The following is a 27,795-nucleotide window of genomic DNA, read 5'->3' as shown; positions in this document are numbered from 1 at the left end:
CACAGTACTAAAGCAACCTTTATTTGGAGAAACGGCAGACAAAACAGCTAATGTATCATTTTCCACCCATTCCTTCCTTCTCTTTTACTCATGTTCTCTCCAGACTTCAATAATTCCTACTTTAGTGGATCCCTGCCAAATCCACAAGTCATCTCTCCCCGTCCTTGCACTGCAGTGATCTGGCCACCCCCCTCCTCCTCCCGCTCTTCCATAACTTATGGCTTTCTGACCAGTCCTTTTGCTCGTCATCTTCGTTATGGTCGACAGCCCATTTTGTTTATCCAAGCACCTGTGAAGTATTGATGTGGCCCGTCTGGGATCAGATAAAAAACAAAAATCTATGTGTCAACTCATTTGAAGCCTGGAGGACAGTCATGCAAACACCTTTTTATTTATTTATAAGTATTTACAGAGCCCTAGCCACCCCTCCCCCGGTTCCCTCCCTCCACCCCCTCCGTAATGGCCGGGGTCTGGGTGGGAGGGGCTAGTGGATCCTTGTCAGCTCCTCCACAATCTTTATGACCTCGTCCACGGTGGCCTCGCGCTTCATGCCGCTGCCGTCGTCAATCTGGAACGCAGAAGGGGGTGTTATTGTTAACTCGAAATGACACAACGACAAAGTTCCAGTTTAACAAAGTTTACTATACTATATGAACACACTACAAGTAGCCATCACACTCGAGGCTAGGTCCAACAACGACCAAGACCTCCTGCGCATGCGCACTCTTGACTGAGTGATAGCCCCGTAATAACAGAAATATAGGGATACTTAAAACATGAACTTAACAGTTATGTCAGCTCACTGTTCCAGCAGTTTGGATTGGCCCGCACAGCTACGGGACACATGTAGCTGAGAGGTACCTTTATTAAGTGTCACTGCAGTCCAAAAAGTGTGAGCAAGCGGCTGGGTGTAAGAGAGCGAGTGAATGAGTGTGTGTATCGGTGTGAGAGCATGTATGCATGTGCTTCAGAGAGCGTGCATGTGTGTTGGTACCTGTAGCGTGCTGACCACCTCCTGCATCTTGGCGCGGCCCAGGTCCAGGAAGCTCTCGATGAGGTCCCCGTCGATGAAGCCCGTGGCCTGCTCAGTCTTACGCTCTGTATGGAAGGACCTCCAGGTGCCACCAAGTCAAGGAAGACAAATAACACACCTACACACATACCCCTACAGCAAAGTCACTCCTCTTACAGGGAACTCTGTCCTTTTGAGGACCGGAAGCTGCATTTACTCATAGAACGTTCACTAAAATATGAGCACATGCACCGCTATCGAGATCAGATGAGTTCAGGTTGGTATGGCCACAAGCTTTTTTTTTTTTTACCCAATTTTCTCTCCAAATTACGATTTCTGGCTCATCGCTGCAACTCCCCATTGAGCTCGGGAGAAGCGAATGTTGAGCCATGAGTCCTCCAAAACATGACCTGCCTGGCTGCGCCACTTATCACACTGTTTGCTTAAACCGTAAGTCAGCTGCACCAATGGGTCGGAGGAAACGCCGTTCGACTGAAGACCGAAGTCCGCTTGCATGTGCCGGCCCTGCCACAAGGAGTCACTAGAGTGCGACGAGCCATGGAAAGCGCCCCGGCCAAACGCCCCCCCCCCCCCCCCCCCTCTACCGCGGACGTCTGAGCCAATTGCGCCAACGGCTTCCGTGACACAGCCTGGGTTCTAACCTTTTGACCACTGCGCCACTCAGGACTGCCTGGTATTGTGACGCAATAATTTCCATGGTAATGTAGATTCAATTTATGTTAACTGATGTGGAATGTATTTTTTGTAATGTCAGTTGAATCAGCAAATCACAGCACATATTGATGGGTAGACTTCCTGCTTTGCGCCTCGCAATGGACCCAAATCCACCCATTATGCCATCATTGACTTGTATTGGGACACCCGTTCTAGTCATTCTATTTTTATGGCAGCACATGCAGTCAGGAGTGGAGGAGGTTATTACAGTGACCGCCGTCATTTGGCTGGCCAATTACCGTTATCCAAAATTCCACGACCGTCACAACCGTATTGATTCTTCCCTGTGACACCCCCTGTACTCAACCACCGTCCCATCTTATATGGGTGACAGGCAGTCGTGTCACATACACACGACTACGTGTCAACTTCAGGTCGTCGCTTCATTCACACGTCATGGTAAAACACAGCGTCATTCATTCATATACGGGCTAGGCATGTTATGACAATCATTACCCTTCTCACAGTCACATCAAGGTAGTACCAAGTTTTTCCACCCGTGACAGTGATGCTCACCAGTTCTGAAAAGGCACTTTCAATGTGATACACAAGGGGCAGGTTTTTGTCCGCGTGGACCCCCCCCCCCCCCCCCCCCCCCACCACACCAAAAGGAAAGGATATAAGCTGTGCTCGATCTTGCCCACACTCTTGATGACCTTGTTGAGTCGGTTCTGCAGGTCCAGCAGCAGGCTGTACCAGCCCTCGGACAGAGAGGTCACAAGACCTAGAGATATAAGACAGATGGCTTGTCATTTATGGGAGAAAAGAAAGAGAACCGAAATGGATGAGGTATGCAGAGCCGTATGCTCGCCACTCATACCTAGTGAAGGAGAAAAGATGAAAGCTGAGAGGGAATTTGAGTGTGGGTTGTCTGAGGGAAGGTGAAACAACTTTCTCTCCCCAATTTGTGCCTACCGAACATGATGTCCACAAACACAAATGTGTTGTGCAGCTTTTTGCAGGGGACTAACACATTTTCACTTCTTTGAAAAGAGCCTGTATATATTTTTGCTTCATTGCTCATTAGCAGTCAACCGGGAATGACCAGAGGTGCTTACTCAGAAAGGGCTTTCAGCAGAATTGTGAAGGTGCCTCAGTGAAATATTCGTCATTGCAGAATTCACTGAACACTCAAAGCATCATTCCCCTTTCTTTATTAACACAGCTATGAAAGAAATGGAGAAAGGAACGTGACTGATTTCGGACAGTCACTTGGAAATGACTTTCATCCCCTCTCCACTGCTCCCCACCTCTCATCCTTAAAATGGGTGCTTATGTAGTTGAGGAAAATCTGTAGAGCAGACTGCTACACTAACAGTACATAGCCTAAAAAAAGACACGAGGGCATTCGAGACCTTGAAACCAGCATCAGTACTGGCTCAGTAGGCACCAGAAAAACAACATTTTGAAACCCAAGTGCTGCTACAGAAACATGTCCAACAAGAACACAGATCTCTCTCTTGCGGTCAAAATGTTTTGTGCTTCCGCATGCTCTATGACCCTGGTGTGTATTCATTACCGCAAACAAACCATAGAAAAACGTTTTGCAACAGAAAAGAAACAAGTGTTTCTTATTTGACAAATTCAGGTTAGGCCCTCCCTATTTCGTCTCATTTTGGTTTCTAGTGAATACACCCATGGCGTGTGGCAGTGGGGGCAATTACCGATCATGCCGTTGACGGTGCCAAAGAGCACGGAGCCCTGCGTGGGGGTGGAGCTCTCGCCCAGGTTCTGCAGCACCAGTGACCCATGGGAGAAGACATTGACAAACTCCCCCAGGTGGAACACGCCCACCTCCTGCAGGTGTTGTCGCTCCTCGTCTGTAGTGGCCGCGCTGCCAAGGGAGAGAGAGAGGGAGAGAGGTCAACTTCTATTTTGGTTCAAATTATTTAATGCTTTGGCAATGTGTACCCATTTATTTAGTTCTAAATAAAGCTACATTTCAGAGATGGCACAAAAAGTTTATTTTTTGATTCTAATCGTTGTTCCCATTTATTTATACATTTCTGCTTTGGAAATGTGTACCCATTTATTGCACACCAATAAAGTAGCATTGAATTTATTATAATTGAGAGAAAGTGGCAGGGATAAAGCGAACGATAGAAGCAGGCAGAAAAAGATAAATGGGAAAAGCAATAGATGTAGATGACTGGTAATGAGTAAGAAAAAACAAGCACGTGAGGGAAGAGTTAGTGAGAAGTAAGAAAGGTACAGTGATAGAACGCAAATTTGATGACTGAAAACAAAAGAGCACAGGAGGAAGGACGAGAAGAGAGAAACGGTGGCGTCAACAAACATCTGAGAGAAAGACAAAGGTCGATGGAATTCAGTGATAATGAATGATTAAGTCGACGGCTTATGGAGGACGGCGGTCAGAGTGTGAGGACATATCTAGGCCGGGCTCCATCTCATTTAGTCCTTCAACGATTCTATGCATACTATTTATTTGGAGGTGAGAGGATTCTAGAAAGAGGTCAGATTCCACCTCACCTGTCTTTTTGACAAACAAAGAGGTTGAAGGCATTCTCCGCCCCCAGGAAGTTGTCATCGTCCAGGATCTCCACAGCACTCATCCAGTTGGGATTGAAGTCACGGGCGATCTGAGAAGAGTGACAGGGGAAAAGCAGGTGTATCACCAGCGGCTCAATTCCATTCAATAAACGTTATTAAGCCAACAGGTGCAATTATTGATAAACAATGGTTCCAACTCATCACTCATGTTTTTATTCATTGCAAGTGTTTGGTGTTGAATCATCCTCGATATAGCCCATGAGAAATGGGCTACAAGTGCGACAAAATAAAAGCATTCAAATCTATATTTTGGAGAATGCTGTATTCCAAGGGGGAACCACCCACGATGAAAAAACCTGTATATGGGCAAAACCAAAACAAATCGTCATTTAGACCTTATAAAGTCTGTACCCAGTCTGTTACAATTCTACACCCTCCTAATTGAAGTGTGGCACTGAGCAAAATCCCCTATCCTCTTAGTGGAGAATTGGAACACTGGCAGGGCCTCTCTTAGCATAATTCCTTACCTCCTCAAAGTTGCCCTCCATGGGTTTATAGGCCAGCAGCAGTACAGACCTCATCAGGTCTCCCACCAGGATGAAGTCTCCTTTGGTCTTTAGGTAGAGTGCCATGATGTTGTTGTAGTGGTTACACTCGGTCCTCAGCTCCTTCTCAGCGGTCCACTCGTACAGACGCACCTGGGGCGGGCGCACATTGGTGATGCGTTGATATTGACATTGACAATTGTTGAGGAGCTTTGGAGTAACAAGGACTCGAAAGCACCATGGTCGTTTTTGTAGGAGACATGTTTATCGCGCAATTACAAGAAATACCCCCGTCAATGTTCCCTCCGATTCCAACGTTCCATTTGAAAGAATACTACTGGATAAACTTAAATCAACTAAATTCTCTGTAGTTCAAGTTTATCCCTAACACTCATTCCGTATGGTTGAGAGTCCGATAACTACAGTTTCACTGTGGCAGCCATTATGGCCAGTACGGTCCATTGTAGAGGAAGCACTGAATTTGACAAGGCAGCAACAAAGTTTTCTTTTAAACAAATTTTAAAGTCAGGATTGAGAAATAAAACTTAGCCTGCGGAATGTCTCCTTTCATTTTCTTATTTTTTATGCCAAGTACCATGGGGCGAAAGTAACCGACTCACTTAAATCAAATATTCCCTTAGTGATGCATTAATGGCAATGAGAGACAAAGTGAAAGTTTTAATTTAAGTGGATGTAAAAATGTCCCTCCATGTGAATATCTACAACTATAGCTTGTAAAATAGGAGCTGGCTTTAAAAAAAAAATATCTACTTTTCAAACCATGAAAAGTACTCACTGTGCTGTTGATGCTGGCCAGTAGTTTGCCATTGAACTCCACCATGGAGTAGACGGCTCCCTTCACCTCCTTCTCTGCAACCGTCTGCAGCTTACCTACACAGAAGAAGAGAAATAACACAGTCTGGGTCAGGGCTGCTGTTACAGTAGCCGGAAATCCAAACTGTTATGTTTCGTTTAACCATTTGTTTCACTGTGAAAGAATGGTGAAACTGAGCTTAAATGGTTTGGATTCCAGGCAATTCTTTTAAACAAATGGTGAATTGCAGCACACCAGTTTGGTTTTCAGGCTAGTGCTATAGCTCTCTGATACAGTATTCACAGCATCTGTTCACTCGGAGTCATTCATCTTCACGAAAGATGATTATCGATAGGAAGGTGCTATCAGGCACCGTCAAGGGAGGAAGAGGCATGGAAAGGTGAGCGAGAAAGAGAGAAAAAGATGGGGGGGAAGAAAGAGAGACTGTAGAAGAAAGTGTGAGAAAGAGTGCGAGCAAAAAAACAGGAGGATATGAAAGAGGGGGGTGAGAGAACAACAGGAGAAGAATGATGGGAAAGAGTGAGCGAGAACAATGAGAATGGAAGAAAGAAAACGTTTGTCCTAACCGTCAGTGTAGTGGAAGACGATGATGCGGCCTTGCTTGGGCTCCGCCTCCTCTGGGTAGACCATCGCTGTGCCAACGATAAAGTAGACCGCGGGGTCCCTGCCCAGGCGACAGGACACCATGCTGAGGGCGTACTCACTCTGGAGGAACTGGTGGGCGTGGAGCACTGTGAGGATGAACACATTTGAAAATCACAGTATTGAGGACAAATCACCAAGAGTACAACCATCAGCTTACCAATCACCAGTAACAGATCACATTAATTCACTTCAAATTGACAAATGGTCTCTTTAATCAAGACGGTTTTAAGGGGGAACTTACCTTCAAAGGTGTGTTGGTCGACCACCAGGAGGCTGTGCACCTCCACCTCCTCCCCGAAGGAGGTCTCGTGTGGGGAGGTGCTGCTGGGGAACAGCTTACTGGAGCTCACACTGCTAGACAGAGCCTGGGGAGAGGTAGGGAGAGGGGGAGATATGAAAACCCAGACTATGAACCACCACAAGGCTAGGGGAAAAGTGTTCTTGTAAAGAATAGATTTTTTCTCCTTTCTTATTTTTAGTCATTATGTGCAATAAACCTAGACTAAACTAAGTAATCTGGACACATTGTCAGCCAAGCGATGTGCATCACTAACATTCTAGGAATTTCGCCCTCAAAACATAATTGCACTAAACCTGCTAAATAAAATACAGTAACTCTGGATACTGATGCTTTAGCTCATATAGAGTGAAGTTTACAGATATTTCCGGACTGTTCTTTCACAAAACACGCAGTTGCACTTAAGTCACGAAGCATCATGAAAACCGTTGAATACGGGAAACAAGGCTCAGGGCCCATATTCAAAAGGTCTTGATCAGCACTCCTATCCTGAGAATATTTATGAATACGCGCACAGAATAGGAGATCTTGGCAGCGGTACAGTGAAATACCAGATGGTGTGAAGCTACCTGAGTGCTAGCGCTGGGGCGCACCGCTGCAGTCGTCCCGCTGGCGTCCTGCATCTCCACACGGCTGGACAGCACCCCGAAACACTGAGACACTTCCTGGTAACAGATTCTCCTGAGGGAGGGAGCGAGAAGGGTGAATAAAGTGGAGAGATTGAAGTGGGGAGTGAGAGAGAGAGAGAAAGAGAAAAGAGTAAAAAGAAACAAATAAATGTAAATAAATGTGTCGCTCTTGATTTACCTGAGGGTAAATCCATTGGATAGATATACTTCTACTCTGTTTAACTATTTCTACTGGTGTTGTTCCCTCTTACCTGGGAGACTCGTAGAGGGGAACCGTGCGAATGTGGAGCTTCTGGATCTCGTCGATGGTCCCGATGGTGAGAGTGCTGTTGTTGGCCAGAGCCAGACTGTCAAAGACACAGAAAGACAGGTTACAACCACACCCCAACAACAGATGAGTTGCATATTATTTATAGCTCTGTAATCATTCATGTTCTTTCTTTAGAGTCCTTGAATGAGAAAAATAAACAGACTTCTTAGTCTCCTCTCCACCACTTGCACTAGTCTGAAAACAGAGGACAGGTGAAAAAAAGGTTTCCGTTTAAACCTGTAGAATTTGTCTCACATCAGTCCAAATGGAGAAGACCTGCTAAGGATGCCACTTTGGATTATTGAGCCGCGCGTGACTGACTAACCTGTCGGGGTAGCCCTCGGAGTTGAGCGGACACATGTAGTTGACCTCCTTGAGGTTGACATTGGAGAAGACCAGCTTGTGGTTGGAGGAGTAGATGACGGTGGGCCGGTCGGAGCAGGCAAACACGTTGGAGGTGGACAGGGAGCGGAAGGTCCTCAGCACCGTGGGCTGGGTGCCCAAAGTCACCTTCTTACGCTCGCTCAGCACGCCTGTTGGCAACACAACAGGGTCAAGGCCAACAGTTTAACAATAAGTTTGCCAACCTGCCAGGATAAAGTGCACTTTCAATTCAGTCTATTCAGGAGATAAGCGGCAATTCCAATCCAAAACCTTTTCCATTTTCAATATACACCGAGTGTCAATAACATTAGGAACACCTGCTCTTTCCATGACATACACGGACCAGGTGAATCCCTTATTGATGTCACCTGTTAAATCCACTTCAATCAGCGTACATGAAGGGGATTGAGTATTAGTGCCATTCAGACGGTGAATGGGACCGACAAAATATTTCAGTGCCTTTGAATGGGGTATGGTAGTAGATGCCAGGCACACCGGTTTGAGTGTGTCAAGAACAGAAACACTGCCGGGTTTTTCACACTCAACAGTTTCCCGTGTGTATCACGAAAGGACATCCAGCCAACTTGACAACTGTGGGAAGCATTGGAATCAACCTGGGCCAGCATCCCTGTGGAACGCTTTCCACACCTTGTAGTCCCGACCAATTGAGGCTATTCTGAGGGCATAAGGGGCTGCAACTCAATATTAGGAAGGTGTTCCTCATGTTTTGTACACTCATTGTATTTCCAATGAAGAGTTTGACATTTTCAATACATTTTGAGAATTCTGAAACAGAATCGAACTGCAGCTGTTAAGACAATGAACAGGCCCATTTGACATATCTGAACCCAATTTGTTCTATCGATAAATGACATGACGGTGCAGTTAACCGTCTGGAATGTTTCTTCAAATGTGACTCAATCAAAAGGCAACAGCAGTATGTGTTGCTCCAGCCGCCTGACCTGTAGTCAGGTCCAGGCCGAAGTAGAAGAGCGCTCCGTCTCCCAGGGCACACAGCAGGTAGTATCCGCCCTCGAACGTCGTCATCAGGATGGAGCGAGGGATAATTTCTGTACACGAGCGCACACACACACACACACACACACAGACACGTCAAATGTGTGAAAAGCAGCAGAATTCCACTGTCAAAACAACTATTATTCATCCCGAGGGGCAATTAAGAAAAGTATTGACAGCTAGGTCACACATCTTCCACATGGCTGCGCAACATCGCAAATGGATCTAGGATGTGTGGAACCAGCAATAGAGTGCTTCTGTCCCTTAGGATTCCCTCCCCTTTCATGGACAAGTTACACAGGCTTTGAATAGGAGGGGTTTATAAAACACATCCAAAAATGATAACAGGAGGACACAAAGAGAATGTCCAATACAGAGAAAAAAGGGAATGTGTGCCGATTTTTTTGCAGCTCCCAATCATGATATTCTTTTTATAAAATGTTGATTTTACAGAAGCTTTATTAAAAGAACACATTGGGAGCAACAAAACAGAGGGCGAACATTGGGCATTTGAAAGTATGTCTATGTTCGAGTACACTGGAAAATAAATTTGCATACTCGAGTACTCGCATGTTAGCGTGAAATGGGGGCTGCGATAACAGTTTCTCCAATTACTGTTTGTTCTGATACTTAACTAAAAACTAAACTAATATTTTCACTGACAGACTCCAAACAAACACTTTGTCAGTGCTTATATACAATTTACCTGCTAAATAGTTGCATTTATACACATTTTGTCGATTAAGTCACACAAAACCGTATACAAAACCTTGAACCGAGTACTCGTGGCCATCCCCAGCGGAAATTAGCTTTTTCTCAAAGTAACAGACTTACCTAGCTACACAAAGGTTCAAATCAGTTGCTTCATCTATCCATCCCACCTGCACTATCCCTTTAGTACACTTGAATCTCCATCCCCCTCTCACCTCCTCCGAGCATCTCCTTGTGCAGGGCGGTGAAGCAGGGCAGCTTGAGGACCCGTGCCGATATGTCCGTCCACAGGCCCACGGCGCAGAGGGGCGACTCTCCGCCCTCCCCCAGGGGCGTGATGTCTAGGCAGGCCACCTCATGCTCCATCTCCACCGTGCTGAGGGGGGACAGACAGAACAGCATGGGATTGGATAAATGTTTAATTAAATTATATATATATAAAAAAATATATATTTTAAATACTAAAAACTATAGAACACATTTTATTTTTTACTCCTAATATGAACAACTTAACAGACACACAAAAACAATGACTACACCTCACCTAACCAGACTGGCATGCTCACACCCCCATCCCTAGTGTCTGCATTATTGTTTGCCACAGAGCCTTAAATTCTCCCAATGTGTTTTTCCTCGGTCGCCTATGCCATTTCAATAAGAAATCATTGGATCTTTCCATTGCGTTAATGATGACAGATTGATTGATTTACACGTTTTTAGTATAGGTTTTCTCAAGAAGATTGATGAAGAGAATCCTCCAACCCATTGGGTATGTCACTACACCCCCATATGGGATTGGATTTATGAAGTGCATTTAAAAGGTGCTCAAAGCACTTTACGTTGTGTAGCCAAGATTTACTTAATTGATATTTGTTTTGCCCCAGTGGGTGTATGTGTTGGTACAGCCCACTCTCAAATAGGCACAGCTTTAGCTACAGCTCAGCATCAACAGTCACTTAAACAGTGTTTACTGAACCAGACCACATTAGTAGAGCATTCCATGGAGAGCAGTGTAAGACAAGCTCAGGCATGGTGATGGCCTGTAAAGCTGACTCCAACTGGGTTTAAAGTGGTGTGTGTGTATGTGTACATACAGCACATTTGGAAAGTATTCAGACCCCTTCATTTTTTCCACATTATGCTACATTACAACCTTACTCTAAAATGGATCAAATGGTTTGTTTCCCATCAATCAATCTACAAATAATACCCTATAATGGCAAAGCAAAAACAGGTTTTTAGAAATGTTGGCAAATGTATAATGTAAAATAATTAAAAAAACAGAAATATCACATTTACATAAGTATTCAGACCCTTTACTCAGTACTTTGTGGAAGCACCTTTGGCAGGGATTACAGCCTAGAGTCATCTTGGGTATGACACCACAAGCTTGGCACACCTGTATTTGGGGAGTTTCTCCCATTCTTCTCAGCAGATCCTCTCAAGCCCTGTCAAATTGGGTGGGGAGCGTCGCGGCACAGCTATTTTCAGGTCTCTCCAGAGATGTTCGATCTGGTTCAAGTCTGGGCTCTGGCAAGGCCACTCAAGGACATTGAGACTTGTCCCGAAGCCACTCCTGTGTTGTCTTGGCTGTGCGCTTAGGATCGTTGTCCTGTTGGAAGGTGAACCTTCGCCCCAGCCTAAGGTCCTGAGCACTCTGGAGCAGGTTTTCATCAAGGATCTCTGTACTTTGCTCCGTTCATCTTTCCCCTCGATCCTGACTAGCCTCCCAGTCCCTGCCGCTGAAAAAAATCCCCACAGCATGATGCTGCCATGTGTGAATGTTCCTGAGTGGCCATGTTACAGTTGACTTAAATCCACTTAAATCTATGGCAAGACCTGAACATTTTTGTCTAGCAACGATCAACAACCAATCTGACAGAGATTGAATAATTTAGAAAATATTAAAATGGGTAGATGTTTCTCAATCCAGGCATGCAAAGCTCTTAGAGACTTACCCAGACAAACTCACAGCTGTAATCATTGCCAAAGGTGCTTCTACAAACTATTGACTCAGGGGTGTGAATTACTTTTACTTACAGTTCATTTAATACATTTTCAAAAAGAATATACAAAAATGTTTTACTGTCATTATGGGGTATTGTGTGTAGATCAATTGACACACAATATCCCATAAATTATATCAATTTTAAATTCAGGCTGTAACAAAATGTGGAATAAGTCAAGTGGTATGAATACTTTCGAAAAGGAACTGTGTTCGTCATTTCTTCTGTTGATTTAACTTTTATTCATACTTAAAGCTACAATTCAGTTGGCCTGGGGCTCACCGAGTCTCAGGTGGTGTTTAACAACACTGTAAATATAGTTGAACTGGATTTGAGTTGTGTGTACCTGATCTGTTTGAGTTCCCCAGAGAGGATCTGGAGATAGTAGAGGGCGCGGCCCACGGCCAGCACCACCTGGGAGGAGTTACATGCGGCCACGCTGATGTTCCGGCCCTGCGGCTCCTTCCACTCAGACACCAGGGCCTTGCTGTCCTGCATTACCAGACGCAAACCGCCCGACGTGATCTGAATCACACACACACACAGTACATAAATATATTGGCACCTTCGCACGATTCACTATTTTAAAACTTTTTGTGTTCACATGTGTACTTGTTTGATTTACAACTGCAAATAAAAAACAATAATAAAGATTCAAAATTCAATTTCATTTGGTTTAAGGCAAGTGATTCTTGTTTATGTGCAATTTATCTCACCTGTGGTAAGTGTCAGGTGCCCACAGGGTAAAAAGAGCCATTAAAATCAGTTTTGCAGAGAAAAAATATATATTCTGCTCCATTGAAAAAGTGCAAGGGTGTGTGTGGCACTGGTGTGTGCGCGTGTCTGTGTGGCAGATGCACATGATGGAGCAGTGACTGTCTGATGAGGAACAGGCTTACCGTAGTGAGCTAGGTTATAGGCCTACACCACGGGCTGGATAGAAGCAGTCTACAGTCTTCAGAACTGAATAACAATTGCTTTATTTGCCTCAAAATAATAGAATAAAATGTATTTTTTCATATCTCTCAAAGCTGTGAGTGAGAATAGCGGAGGCTGTAGACTTTCATTCGTGTCATTTTTGAAAGCCACTAACTTTAGGACAACACCTTCGTAGGCTTGAATATTTGGGAAATAAGCTACTGTTCATAACTAACCACATCTTAAAGCTATTACGATTGGCCTAGTAGGAGGATAGGTTATTCGCCATTTGGTTTTCAACCTCCCATGGAGGGATTTTTACAGCCAGTGCAAAGCTGATAGACATACCCAAGATTACTTAAATCTTTAAATCGCCACCAAAGGTGCTTCTACAAAGTAATGACTCAGGAGGGTGAATACTTACAGAAATATCTCATTTACATATTTAATTTTCAATAAATTTGCCCCAAAAATGTAAGATATGTTTTCACTGTCATTATGGGGCATTGCCTATAGCTGGTTGAGAACAACAATCCATTTTGAATTCAGGATGTAACAACAAAATGTGGAATAAGTCCAGGGGTATAAATATTTTCTGAAGGCACTGTATATGTATTGTGATTCAATACTGTGATTTTATTGCGAGTCGATGTTCCAAACATATTGCTCACCATATATCTGCCGCAGAGGGATAAGAGAGCCATGAGAAACATTTGAATCAGTCATGGAAATAAATTAGTTTCGGTGTAGGTACAGCCAATTAGTGCAAAAAATATTGCAATAGTCAAAACTATACAATATATCGTCAAAAATAATATCCTAATATGTAACTATAGATTTTTTCCCTCATCACTAGTGTGTGCACGTTTGTGTATACCTGGATGAGCTGCTGGTGGGCAACGTTGCCACAGTAGAAGGTCTGCAGGTTGTCCACAAAGCCAGGCAGCTCAGTCTCCTCCACCTCTTCCCCGCTTAGCATCAGCACCCTGAGGACACACACAAACACGGAACAACTTGTATACTGAACAAAAATATAAAACGCAACATGTAAAAAGTGTTGGCACCATGTTTCATGAGGTGAAATAAAAGATCCCAGAAATATTTAATATGCACAAAAAGCTTATTTTTCCCAAATGTGCACAAATTTGTAACGTTCACCAGAGCTATTGCCAGATAATTTAATGTTAATTTCTCTACCATAAGCCGCCTCCGTAATTTTAGAAGGTCCAACCGGCCTCACAACTGCAGACTACGTGTAACGACACCTGCCCAGGACCTGCACATCTGGCTTCTTCACCTGCGGGATAGTCTGAGATGAGCCACCAGGACAGCTAATGAAACTGTGGGTTTGCGCAACCGAACAATTTCTGCACAAACTGTCAGAAACTGTCTCAGGGAAGCTGATCTGCGTGTTTGTCGTCCTCACCAGGGTATTGAGCTGACTGCAGTTTGGTGTCGTAACAGGCTTCAGTGGGCAATGCTCACCTTCGATGGCCACTGGCTTGCTGTAGACGTGTGCTCTTCACGGATGAATCCCGGTTTCAACTGTACCAGGCAGATAGCGTGTATGGCGACATGTGGGCAAGCGGTTTGCTGATGTCAACTTTGTGAACAGAGTGCCCCATGGTGGCGGTGGGGTTATGATATGGACATGCATAAGCTATGGACAATGAACACAATTGCATTTTATCGATGGCAATTTGAATGCACAGAGATACCTTGACAAGATCCTGAGGCCCATTGTCATGCCATTCCAGGGCTTGACATTAACATTTGTTGTCCTTTGGACAAGTAGGACATATTTTCTTTACTTGTTGAAAAGCTGAAGTCACTTATCCCAACAACAAAAAAAGGTCCGGAACACCATTGGCCAAAAGAGTGACTGAAATAAGTGACGTACATAGGAGGGATCTGAAATAATTTTATGCGCTTGCCCATAGACAATGTTATCCTTCCCTAGCAGCCATCCAAAATAACGTAGAAAAAAGGTACAACAAAAAAGTGACTGCAACGCATTTGGCTGGCATGCCACAGGAGGGACGAAAGGAATCATGACATTGATCAAATATATTTAGTGGACTCAAATCTTTTCAAATGGCTTATTCCACTCTGGGGGAGCTGTGGCACGAAAGAGATGTGTATTAGCTTAGGCCCATCTGTGCCGAAGCTCACAGATGGCGCGAGTGACAGTCAAAGTGCATCACTGGCTGTGCGGTCTTGTGCCGAGTTGTAAATCATCAGAGCAACTCTGCTGTCCTCAACTTGATAATTATATTCCCATTTTACCCCGTATCCTTCTCTCTTATTAGGCCTAAGCTACTATACGTGTTGTAGTAGGTTGCACATTGCTAGAATAATATGGAAAAGGGCATCGGCCAACTACCCATTTCTTTCATTAGCATTCCTCAGCTGTAACCTAAGTTCTTTTGATTCCTCATTTGATTTCGCCATCTTGGTATTGTTTGCTCAATGTCACTTGTGGCCTAAAATATGTCATTTAAAATAAATTGTGAATGATAATAGCATAGACTCCAACTTTGATAATTATTCCCATTTTAAAAGCGGCAAGCTTTAGGACATTAAACAGTTCATTAGAATAGCTTAGAAAATACTCAACTTTAATTTGTCTTAATGCTTTTATGTTTTTTCAGTTAGTAAGATTAGGCTTTTGGTCGTTTGGTTCGCAATGGCAAGGAAGGACGCATCAACTGTAAGGTTTGTTCAAATTTCTCATTTGATTTTTACATCTTGCTTTTGTTTCTTCTCTCATTATTACCTTTGGCCTCCCATGTTTTTTGGTTATTCAAAAACAACTTAAAACTTTCTGAGATTGAATCTAACAGAGTCCTAGGCTTTCATTGTTTGATCATGAAATTGAGCATGCATTAAACTGAAAGATTGGCTTAATAGGCCAAGTCATATTCAAATATATATTATTCTCTTGCTTTGTGTAAATATAACAATTGAAATGGGATCTAGGAAATAGGAATATATGCAATTTTCAACTTGTCCATTTGGAAATCTACATTCTGGTTGTCAGACTATTTTACTTACCCCGGACAAGCAGACAAAACTTAATGTCGAGCCCTGCATTCAACCACTGCCATCACCTGTTTCAGCATGGTAATGTACGGCCCCATGTCGCAAGGATCTGTACACAATTCCAGGAAGCTGAAAATGGCCTGCACACTTACAAGACATGTCACCCGTTGAACTTGTTTAGGATGATCTGAATTGACGTGTATGACAGCATGTTCCAGTTCCCGCCAATATCCAGCAACTTCGCACAGCCACTGAGTGGGACAACATTCCATAGGCCACTATCAACAGCCCGATCAACTCTATGCAAATGAGATGTGTTGCACTGCATGAGGCAAATGGTGGTCACACCAGATACTGACAAATTTTTTGATCCACGTTGCTACTCTTTTTTTTTTTTTAAAGGCATCTGTGACCAACAGATGCCTATCTGTATTCCCAGTCATTTGAAATCCATAGATTAGGGCCTAATGAATTTATTTCAATTGACGGATTAACTTATATGAACTGTAACTCAGTAAAATCTTAGAAATTGTTGCATGTAGCATTTATATTTTTGTTCAGTGAAAATAGGCAACATACATTGCAAAAAAGGCTGGCTATCCCAAATGATTGACATGCCTGAAAGCCAATCAGATTGACTTTTCCAACCAATAAGGATGCTTGGAAGCAATGCAGGGCAATGCCCTCGACACCTCAAGTTAGCAAGTGTTTAACTGGTCACATGTCGTTTCCTAACTAAGTGTTGTGTGCGTCCATTGCAATAAGTGTAGTATCATTATTATTGCTACATGTGTGTTTGAGTGTGTCTAGCATACTCAATACTGTATTAGCATTGTTTATATTATATGCATGCTATAGCTGCAATATGTTTATATCTGCAATATGTATAGCCTTGTGTTAATTGTGTAGTAGCTAGTACCAGTCTACAGATTCTAGAAGTTCCCAGAATGTTCCAGCTCTTTCTGTGCACTAGCACAGGCGCAGTAGCCCTAAATTAATATCTCAGCCAGGCCAGCTATAAAGCTCCATGGCCTTAGGCCTTCTACCTCTCGGGCCATGTATATTCTTTAATGATGTCTAGATGCTATACAATGGGATTCATTCATGTTTATATTATGCCACAGTTTGCTCATCTGCTTGTTATATTATACATGTAGATTTATCTTAGTATATTCTAATGATTGTATTGTTTCCCCTTTTAGAACCACACAAAAAATATAATAAGAAGAATGGAATCATCTATGCTATGTTTGCGTGTGGTGGTGACCAAGTGTTGAGTATGGGCCTCAACATCATGTTCTGACCAGACAGCACTATAGTGGGCAGATCTTAGTGAATTAGTTTAAGTGTAATAGCAGGTGAGGAGATCCAGCTGGATGTTTTTTCATGGTCCTAGTTTTCACTGAATTTAGTGACCCAACAGTTTCATGCATTTGATCATTTCAACCTTTGTAAACTTCTCTCGTTACAATTGGTGTAAAAATCTATCCATGTCAACAATGTCTGACTCTGAAATTAAATAAATGTTTTCTGTCTGTTATCCCTTTTGTTATAATAGGTGTCAAATCAATAACTCGTCATATAAACAAGATACTGTGGCATTAGGCAAGGCTTCACCAGACTGAACAGGGAGCGATTGTATTGTGGTCAACCCGTGCAGAACCTTTCTATAAGGCCACCACTGGTTGTCTCACCTTGTCTGGCCCACGAAAGACAGGACCAGCATATCGTCTGTCTCTCTCCCAGCCTCTGAGCGAAGGGGCCACAAACCTGGGAGGACAACAAAAAATATGGAGGAAAATAAACATCAGGTGTTCCAAAGAACTAGAAAACAAGCAGCATTATTAGCTAGGTGGTGTTTCATTAGGGCAAAAACAGAAAATGTTGTTCCGCAACAGAAAACAAGAATGAGCTTCTTATTTGGACTACTATTGGATTAGGTCCAGGTAGTCCATCCCGGTTTTAGTCTGTTTACTTCCATTTCGGTGCCTGGTGAACAGGACCCTGAACTAGAAAAGGAGTCAACGAGATAGCTTGATTGATCCGTGCCCACAGTCCTGGTGGGCCACGGCAGTTTCTCAAGGTTTTCATTCTCCATCTGGGCATTGATTAGCCAAGTAAACAATTTGCTTCTCACCAGCGTGTTCATGAGTATGTGGCCAATGCCTGGGACCATAAACAATTTTTAAAAAACGACAATCAAAAACAGCAATAATTAGACAGATGCAAACAATATGGAGAAAATCCCACTGAAGCCCCATTTCCATTGGCACTTTGAAGTCAACCCAGGTTGGGCTGGCCTTGGTGGGTTAGCTCAAATTGCATTTCCACTGCCTTCAGAAATTAGAAATGATGTCAAGTTGCTAGGCAGCCAATATGTGACTGCAGCTGGCATCGCTAATATTGCTAGCTAGCAAGATGTTGAAGAATTTAATTCCCCCTCACCATGTTGTAACTAACATTATCCCATACACCTGCCAGTGCCAGCCAGACTCAGAGTCATGTATTTAGCTTGCGGAAGTTAGTTAGGTAGCTAAACAGGCTAGCCTCTTAGAATGTAGATTTCTACCTAAATAGACATAAGCAAAAGTAACTGCTATTCATGTGTAATTACATGATTATGACAAGCCAAAACATGGTATATTTGGACAGATGACATCTGGGATAGTATTAGGAAATTATCAGAAGATAGGAGTTACAAGCACACACAAAATACATGTCTTTGTTTGAAAGTAATATTTCATTGACAAGCTATAAGAGAATTATTAATGTATCCCTAAACCGCTCCAAAGTGGCTTATACATGTAAATTAGATCATTCCAATGAGATTACATATTTGCAATTCCTAAAATTGGTATTTGTTCAGTATCATTGTTTTGGACCATATCAACCTCACTCAAACAGTGTGGTGGTGTTATGGGGTATCCAGGGTACATTCAAGTGTCCTTTCAACCCCTCAAGTGTCCGAATGTGGTAATTGCACTGTTTTTGCGCACTGGATGTGCCTAAAAGTTATTGCCTCCTATAAAAACAAAATTTCTACAACACCAACCTCTCTCAAACATTGTGGTGGTGTCAGGGGGATATACAGGGGATATCCAAGGGTTTATCATATTCTTCAAGCGCAAAGATAGTCACTCGGGGGGACATTCAATGTTGACATTAAGTACTACATCAGATAACATTGGCAATAGGCTACATTTTTTCCTAGCAACCTAAAGATTAACGTAGCTATAGCTCAAACACAGATCAAATCGAAGCTTACCCTGTAAGATGATTGCTATTTGGTGAAAATGTTGTGTAAAATAAAATAAAGTGTGACTCTGGGCTGGTGATCAATAACAGAAGGTCACATGCAGACAAATAAGACATCCTCATGCTCTGTGGAGTCCCAGCTTTCGGTGTGAATCAAAGCATACCGTGTTAATTTTGTTTATGCTTCACAACACTAACCGGAAGGTAGGTAGCAGCCATTTTGAAATCAGGTCATCGGCTCGGTCTGCCCATATATGGTAGTAAATCACACCAAATATTTTAACAAACAGATCAATAGCCAAGATACTCAGCTTTCCGCAGACACCCTGCCTTTGCAGATAGGGGCTACCGTTCTCATACCAGACTGAATTGAATGAAAAAATTTATATGATATGGGGAAGTTACATTTAAGAGGCTAGCTAGCTAGTTAATTCCTACCTTGCTTGCCATGGCATTGGCTATTAGCTAGCTAACCAAGCAAACCAGACGGGTTTGATATGATGTAGCTAACGAGCATTCAATACGACCTGGTCAGCAAAAATTCCTGCTATCTCACGTTAGCTAGTAAGTTTCAACTGATTCGCGAGCAAATGAGTTAGCTAGCTAGCATTCTAGGGCTGAGTGTTCTTATAAACGTTTGTGTAGTACAAAAATGTATGAAGGATCCAGCTATTGTGGTAACTCGTGTCATGCCTGACTACTGCAGGACTGCTTGTCCATGGGCAAGCTAACAGCAACAAGCCCAGACAAGCTAGCTGAATATTGTGTCAGCATCCAGCAGTGATACGCTTGGCGGTTGTACAGTAATGGTGTCACCATCCTGGATTCTAATTGAGCTGGCACCAGTTGTGAAATTGGGCTGCGCTGGCCTGGGTTTCCCTCCACCCAGCTCGATTTTGAGAATTTCATTTAAGCCAGCTTGAATTTGGCCCTAGTGTTTCAGAGGTAGAAGGACTAACCATATATTTCTTATACCAATCCAACTCCTTCAGCTCTGTCTAGGGGATAAGGGCTAGGGGTCGATTGGATATTGGTCAAGAGAGAGCAGCATCCTCCTCTTTTCCGAGGGCCTAGAAGCCCTCCTACTGACCTTTGATTCCTGGCAGGTCGATGCTGGCGTGCTCGTGGATCCCAATGCCATTCCGGATGATCCTGAGGGAGCCCTCCTTAAACGCTCCGGAACAGGTGACCAGCTGGCCCTGTCCCTGTCTCTCCAGGTCCACTACACACATGTCCACGATGGGCCCCAGGTTGGTGAAGGTCTCCATCACCGCCACGTACGACCCTGAGTCGTTACTGTCCACATTGAGCTGGAAGGGGGGGGGGGGGGGACAACACTAGATAAACAACAAGTGGACTACTGATGTCCACCGCCCAGCACAGAAAAAAATTGTGAGGCATGCTTATCCTTTCTTAAACTCTTAAATTTCAAAGCTGGTTTGATCTGTACCTTTCAATTACTGAGTGATGGCCATCATCCCCTTGTGCTATAAAACACTCTACCATACTCAAAAAGCATTTTGTAAAACCAGTTTCCTGGAATTGTTTTCTTCTCATTTGTCTTTGTTAAAATCAACACTTTTCCTGGGGTTACATTCATTGAGGTGTTTTCTATTTGACCAGTCCAACCTTACCTTGACCAACTGGGAGTCGCCCAGTCTGGAACCAACAAACACCACACCGTTGTCTAGGTAGGTCAAGCACTCTGCAATGGACGTCTGCAAGGGAGGAAGGGAGGGTCGCACATAGACATTACTCTTCAGTAGGGTTGTATAAAGGGATGTTTTGTTAACTAGTAAATAGCAGCCTACAGCAGTGTGTTTAAATCATTTCTAACTTGTTAACAATTTCTGATAGTTCGTTTTTGCAACTATGTGGGTTTTAGCTTGCTTGAGCCTGCTAACTGAGGAGTGTTAATTCACCTATTTCCATGTTTCATTTTAAAACACTTCTGGTAAAGGAGTTGTTTAATCTAACTGCTTAACTAAACTCCGCAACAAAAAACGTCCTCTCACTGTCAAGTGCGTTTATTGTCAGCAAACTTAACATGTGTAAATATTTGTATGAACATAAGATTCAACAACAGAGACATAAACTGAACAAGTTCCACAGACATGTGACTAACAGAAACTTAATAATGTCCCTGAACAAAGGGAGGGGTCAAAATCAAAAGTCAGTATCTGGTGTGGCCACCAGCTGCATTAAGTACTGAAGTGCATCTCCTCCTCGAGGACTGCACCAGATTTGCCAGTTCTTGCTGTGAGAAGCCACAGGTGCATGTCCATTAATTGTTTATGGTTCATTGAACAAGCATGGGAAACAGTGTCTAAACCCTTTACAATGAAGACCTGTGAAGCTATTTGGATTTCTACGAATTATCTTCGAAAGACAGGGTCCTGAAAAGGGGACGCTTCTTTTTTTGCTGAGTTTATTCATCTTTACATGGAATTGTATTTGTTTTTTTAACTCTTAAAAAAAAAAAATCTTAACAGGAAAATGCCACGGGCACTATCTGATGTGTGGAGACATTCAACTGCAGCTAATGTAGAATGAAAAGCTGTGTACATTTGCAAATTCTGTGCCAAATCATGTGTGAAGAATCCAACAAAGATACAGAATCTGGCCAAGTGCATAAAGTTCCCTCAGTGCTCACAACCTCATACAAAAGTCCCTCCACTTCTATTCGAGATAAAAAATAATGAACCACACACCTTATCGATAGCAACAGCTCATGGTCCTCCTGGAATCATAGTTTATTTTTTTGACTCAATGGAAGAACGTAGTCAGAGAAATGCTGATGAATGTCTTGCTCGAGCTGTGCATGCAACTGGTTCACCTCTGATGCTCACAGGCAATGTGTATTGGAAGAGATTTCTGAATGTTCTTCGCCCAGAAATGCTTATCTACTCATTTGCTGGATGCAGAGTTTAACCGAGTTCAAGTGATCAAGCAAACCATCTCTGGTGGGTGGTCGAATGTTCGTGGGCAAGGAATAATAAACTACATAATGTCCACCCCTCAACCAGTATTCTACAAGAGCATACAAGGGACAACAGACACACCTGTCTCTACATTGCAGGTGAGCTGAAGGCAGTCATCAATGACCTTGGACCACAGAAGGTATTTGCACTGGTGACAGACAATGCTGTGAACATGAAGGCTGCTTGGTCTAAAGTGGAGGAGTCCTACCCTCACATCACACCTATTGGCTGTGCTGCTCATGCATTGAATCTGCTCCTCAAGGACATCATGGCACTGAAAACAATGGATACAGTCTACAAGAGAGCCAAGGAAATGGTTAGGTATGTGAAGGGTAACCAAGTTATAGCAGCAATCTACCTCACCAAGCAAAGTGAGAAGAATAAGAGCACCACATTGAAACTGCCCAGCAACACCCGCTGGGGTGGTGTTGTCATCATGTTTGACAGTCTCCTGAAAGGGAAGGAAATGACCATATCACAAATGACCAAGAAATTACCATATCAGTCTGCCAATATGGACAGCCCCATCAAGAGGATCCTCCTGGGTTATGTATTTTGGGAGAGTGATAAGCAGCCTGAAACCTATAGCAGTAGCCACTGCACGGATTGAGGGAGACAATGCCATCCTGTCTGATGATCAGACTGCTTGCAGATGTAAGAGAAGAAATCTGTACTGCCCTGCCCACTTCACTGTTGCTCCAAGCAGTGGAAACTGCAGTTCTGAAATGCATCAAAAAGCACGAAGACCTCTGCCTGAAGCCCATACACGCCGCAGCGTACATGTTGGACCCCAAGTATGCTGGCAAGAGAATCCTGTCTGGTGCAGAGATCAACAAGGCCTATGGTGTCATCACTACCGTGTCTCGCCACCTTGGCCTGGATGAGGGCAAGGTTCTTGGCAGTCTGGCGAAGTACACTTCCAAACAAGGGCTTTGGGATGGAGATGCAATATGGCAGTCGTGCCAACATTTCCCATCAGCCACCTGCTGTGGATCTGAGGCTCTTTCCCCTGTTGCCTCCATCATCCTCCAAAACCCACCAACATCAGCCGCCTCAGAGCGCAACTGGTCCTTGTTTGGGAACACACACACCAAAGCACGCAACATGCTGACCAATACAAGTGTTGAAAAATGTGAGGCTTTTTGAGCCTGACAACGAGCCATCCTCAACAAGGTTGGAAAGTGACAGTGAAGATGAGGCCTCAGAGTCCGATGTTCAAGAGGAGGACATTGAGGAGATCCAGGGAGAAGACATGGAAGCCTGAGAGGAAGACACCCAAAGCTTTAGTTTCTAGACTATAATTTTACAGATGTTGAAAACGTTTTTTGGGTGATGCGATGGATCATTGGGAATCATTCAATATTGCCTTTCTTTTGTTGTTCAGTGATATCATCCCATGTGAAAAGTCAACTCATTTAATTAAGTTAAATTCGGAACTAAATGGTTTTGTTTATATTGGAAGGATTTAATCATTTGCAATTATGTCTACTTATGATAAGGTAAAAGGTTTATGTTTCTGTCTCCATATGATATGGTAAATATATCCAAAGCAAAAAACATCTACACTTAAATGGTATTAATATTAATTTATATATATTTCCGTTAATTCCCATGGAAAGTTTCCACCTCGGAATATTCCCCAAAATGTGCAACCCTACTCTTCAGCCCATCTCATATTATCAACTTACAAAAAGGGCCTGGTGTACACTCACATATTTTTTACAATACACACTGAAGGACCATTCTGCCATTGAGACTCAGTTCTGTAATGTGAATGTCAAATAGGCAAGAAGCAGAGAAAAGGGAAAGAGAGTTCAAAAGGGACATCATTGAAAGCAAGATGAGACGACTGAGCCAGATAAAGAAGAAGAGATCAGAGGGAGACAGAAAAAGCAAGAGACATCAGAGAGAGCAAGAGAGAGGGCTTTCGATGGAGAGAAGAACAAACGACATAAGTTGAGATGAAATGAGAGACCACACAAAAGAGAAAACAACCAGAAACACAGAGGGAGACAGATCACAAGAAAGAGAGGGAGACAGCAGATCTACTAGAACACATACCTCTCCGAGCAGCTCGACGCGGAGGTCCTTGAGCACCACGGCCCCGTCCATCAGCTCCTCCTTCTCCAGCAGCAGCATAAACAGGCGGCCCTCCATGTCCCCCAGCAGGTAGCGCGAGCCGTTGGGGTCCACGCGGTTGTGACATACGATGGTGCTTTGCTGTTGGGGGGGGGGGGGGGCAGAGGCAGTGTATGAGGGGAGTGTCCCTCTGTTCAATGTAAAGAGCTCTGAGCATCTGGAGAAGTGCAGCCCTCTATATCCAATTCATCATTGCTATCAAGCTGCAAGACGCTGGAAAAGAGTTGAAAGCCTCTGCATTGTGTTGATTTACGTTGATCTTACCTTGATGGTGGGAGGCGCAATGGCCAAGTATTTATCCCCGTTGTGGTAGGTGATGGATTCTTGTCCAATGATTATAGCGCCACCAAATGGTTCTGGGACTGAAATAGACAAATACATAAACCACCACGTAAATCAACCAACAAGGGAATCACATTCAAAGAAGTAGAAAAAGCAGAAGAGGACCCTTGGGCGCTGCAGTTCCAGTGGAAATTATTTTTAAACACTAATCTAAGAGTTTTGAACATCAGAATAAAGTAAATCTCATGAGCATTGGACCAGGGCCCCTACGATCATTGTCTAACCCTGCCTGGATATTCTATCTCCTCACCTGGGATGACCATAGAAGCCTCAGCCTCCACGTTCTCCTGTTTCCACGGCCCCTTGTTGAACTCCTTCTCCCTCAGCGACACCTCATAGGTCTTCACATGCCGTCCCTGAGGGTCCTACAGCACACAAACAAATCAGACTGACACACTCGCAGATATTCATGCAACATTTCAGTTAACTAAAGCACACATTCCCCCTTTCACCGGGCATGCACTACTGTCTCATATACACATCCCCTCTGACTGCCCAATATTCTTTCAAACAGCATAATATTCCTACTCTTGCAATCTCTCAACTCCTCCTCAACCATCCCCTCAAAACACACCCATTTAAATGCATAGACACAACCACTCCCAACATTGTAACCCTTTCATCCACCACTTCCTACCCGTCCCTCCCCCACCCTATTTTACCTGCACCCATCCCTACCTGATAGATGAAGCAGACTGTGGGCGCCTGACAGCCGTACAGGAAGTGGACGTCAATGACCTGCAGCTCCTCCAGGCGGATGTTGAAGGCCTTGAGTTCTCGGTTCTCCCGGTCCAACGGAATCACCTTGAATAAGCCGTCGTACAGCCGCAGGCCGATCATGCGGCACTCAGGGTCTACAATGCCAATGATGCCTGTCTCCGAGGGACGCCCGATACGGTCCTATGCAAAAATAAATAAGTTGGTCAAGTAAGAGGCGTTTCACGGCATACTATTGTTTCAGTCTGCAGAGTATTCCTGTTGTAGTTTTGCAGGACATATACCTTGATCTCCATCAACAGCTCAAAGACACTGGCTATTCGCATATATATATTTTTTCTACCTGCACGTTGCCGTGGGCGCGGGTGATGATGTCGATGCTCTCCCCGTTCTGTTTGTACTCCAGGATGCAAGCGTTGTATTTGGCCGTGAGAATGAACAGCAGATCCTTGCTTTCGCCCTGCAGTCAAAACAGACAAAAAGTTCCTCTCCATTGAAGCCAGTGAAAACATACGTCCGACGTTCAATTTCGGCATCGGCAGAAGTTTACAACTTGTATGGCAGTTACAGAAAGAAACCTGGGTCTTGTTAAGAGGGGCACACCGTAGTGGAACCTTTTGCAACGTAAAACATAATTCTGTGTTCTTATTGAGATCACGAGTGGCGCAGCGGTCTAAGACACTGCATCTCAGTGCTTGAGGCTTCACTACAGACACTATGGTTAAAATCCAGGCTGTATCACAACCGGCCATGATTGGGCGTCCCATAGGGCGGTGCACAATTGGCCCAGCGTCGTCTGGGTTTGGCCGGTGTAGGCCGTCATTGTAAATAAGAATTTGTTCTTAACTGACTTGCCTAGTTAAATAAAGGTTAAATAAAATATATAAATAAAAGTTCATGCAGTACCTCCTTGTTTCAAAATGTTTTCTCTCTACTGAATATGACCCAGCTTTGAAATGACTAACATGCACACACATACATACAGGTAGTAGACTCACCTTTGGCCTAAAGAGCTCCATGACAGCAATCTTGCCGTACATGCCCACCTCTTTGACGGGCCGGAGCCCTTCCGCTGTGACCACATAGATCTCCAGGCGTGTGTTTTTGGCTATGAGCAGATTCAGGTCCTCGGCAGAAGTAAAGTGGCCTGGGGAAGAGGGTGGTCTAGTCAGTCGGACTAACTTTTTCTAAGAGCTAAATTAGTAGTTATTGGAGTGCCTTCCAGCTTTCTGTATGACTAGCAGATATACATTTTTCATTTAACTAGGCAAGTCTACGCAATATTTTTATTTATTTCACAATCTCCTTCCTGTATATTGAAAATGCTAATTTCTGGAATTCAAGTATTTGTTTTCCTACGTACTAGCAATACAACTGGCATACTTTTCTAGCTAAGCAGATAATTTTTACTCAAAATATGCACTAAGGTGACAACACTGCATAGACAATGTGATTTTAAAAGTAATAATATGGGATTTGTTAGTCAGTGTCAGAATGCCTTAAATTAAGTTATTTTTAATCACACGTGATTTTAACCTAAAAAGTAATACATTGAATAGTTTGCAAATATGTTGGCGATAGCTAGCAATCAAAGAAATGCAGGCAGTTAAAGGCTAAGAAAATGTCCTTACATTCGTAACTATGCAGACTGTCCATGACTATAACGTTATACATTTGCCAATTTATTATTTAGGTGGACATATTGACTGGCACTGCAGTGGCCTGCCTGCTACCTGTGTAATTTAGCAACACTGAAGCTCCAAACCTGTCTGAGATTCTTGGCCAACTGATAAACAAGAAGGTAATAGTAATCCAAACAAATTGACATCAGACAACTGAAGATAGCTAGCATTAGCTTCAAAACATCCTGGCTGCGCAGGAGCACACACTGGCTCGTGCCATTTTGTGTTCACTTGATTGACAATTGATTGCTAGCTATATGATATCAGTCGAGCGAAACCACATGTCCCATACTGTGCATGGTTAATAAACATTGAACAAAGCCTTTATCAATGGACTTGATCAACTTGCTGGCGAAACAATTTCAAGGGGCCTGCAGGTGCCTGTAGCTTGGCTTCTCGCGCGGGAGCTTAACATGCTAGTGGATGAGGTCGCTACGACATGTTGGTGCGCGAGCTAACAAGAATAACATAATTACCAGTGATGCAGGCATTGACTGCCGTCGGTTTCTGCGCTGTTACCACGTAATTATAAGACATGGCGTTCAAATACAGAATAAGAACACCAGCGAAATCGTATCAGTTCTTCTCAAGTGTTGAAACCATGGATATAAATAATTAAAAAAAACAAGCGGAAGTGGATTGCTAAAAACTAGATATATTTACTTTCACAGCGCCCCATGTGGCTCGAAAGTCGATTTGTCGTTGTTGGTGCATGTCATTTTATAATATGGTGCATTGTCCATCTGCATTGGACAGAAGAGGAGATTGTCATAATTTATATTATTTGGCTTACCCCTCTGTAATAGGACGTTTTTTCACATGAAATACTGTGTGTTGCAATGCTTTGCTCATTAGTGTTTTAAATTGTCAACCTCAGCAGCAGAAAGCCAAGTGACTGATGAAGAGGACTAGAGATCTTTCAGAGCCATGGCATTGTTGCTCACGGTTGATCAAGCAAAATGCCCTTGTAAGAGACACTTAATCTACTTACTGTATCAATCAAAATCGATAATGGTCAAAATGGCAGGCATTCTAGTACTGTGTGTGTGCACATGCATGCGTTTACATTTTTTTAAATTTA

At 43.4% G+C, this 27,795-nt stretch overlaps 1 protein-coding gene and 1 non-coding gene across 2 annotated transcripts; both read right to left on the bottom strand.

The window, feature by feature from the left end:
• Positions 1–27,349, bottom strand: LOC129854121 (DNA damage-binding protein 1). The gene is made up of 26 exons (XM_055920866.1): positions 27,191–27,349; positions 26,031–26,179; positions 25,376–25,492; positions 24,994–25,215; positions 24,566–24,680; positions 24,238–24,335; positions 23,896–24,054; positions 20,488–20,571; positions 19,944–20,163; positions 17,293–17,368; positions 13,434–13,542; positions 11,985–12,163; positions 9,848–10,008; positions 8,867–8,974; positions 7,846–8,053; positions 7,462–7,557; positions 7,151–7,262; positions 6,525–6,648; positions 6,205–6,369; positions 5,600–5,694; positions 4,786–4,956; positions 4,238–4,347; positions 3,412–3,581; positions 2,369–2,471; positions 995–1,118; positions 1–568 (listed from the first exon to the last, which is right to left on the bottom strand). Exons 1-26 carry the CDS (start codon positions 27,249–27,251, stop codon positions 485–487), a joined length of 3,420 nt encoding a protein of 1,139 aa, XP_055776841.1. The 5' UTR covers positions 27,252–27,349; the 3' UTR covers positions 1–484.
• On the bottom strand, positions 5,163–5,298 carry LOC129854652 (small nucleolar RNA SNORA5). Its single transcript, XR_008759359.1, has one exon. It is a non-coding gene; the product is annotated as a small nucleolar RNA SNORA5 (small nucleolar RNA).
• Positions 27,350–27,795: the final 446 nt, after the last annotated feature.

This window comes from Salvelinus fontinalis, chromosome 4 (assembly GCF_029448725.1).
Source record: "Salvelinus fontinalis isolate EN_2023a chromosome 4, ASM2944872v1, whole genome shotgun sequence".
Classification (NCBI taxonomy): domain Eukaryota; kingdom Metazoa; phylum Chordata; class Actinopteri; order Salmoniformes; family Salmonidae; genus Salvelinus; species Salvelinus fontinalis.
The sequence above is the reverse complement of the archived record's forward strand: the minus strand, read 5'-3'. Positions and strand labels throughout refer to the sequence as shown.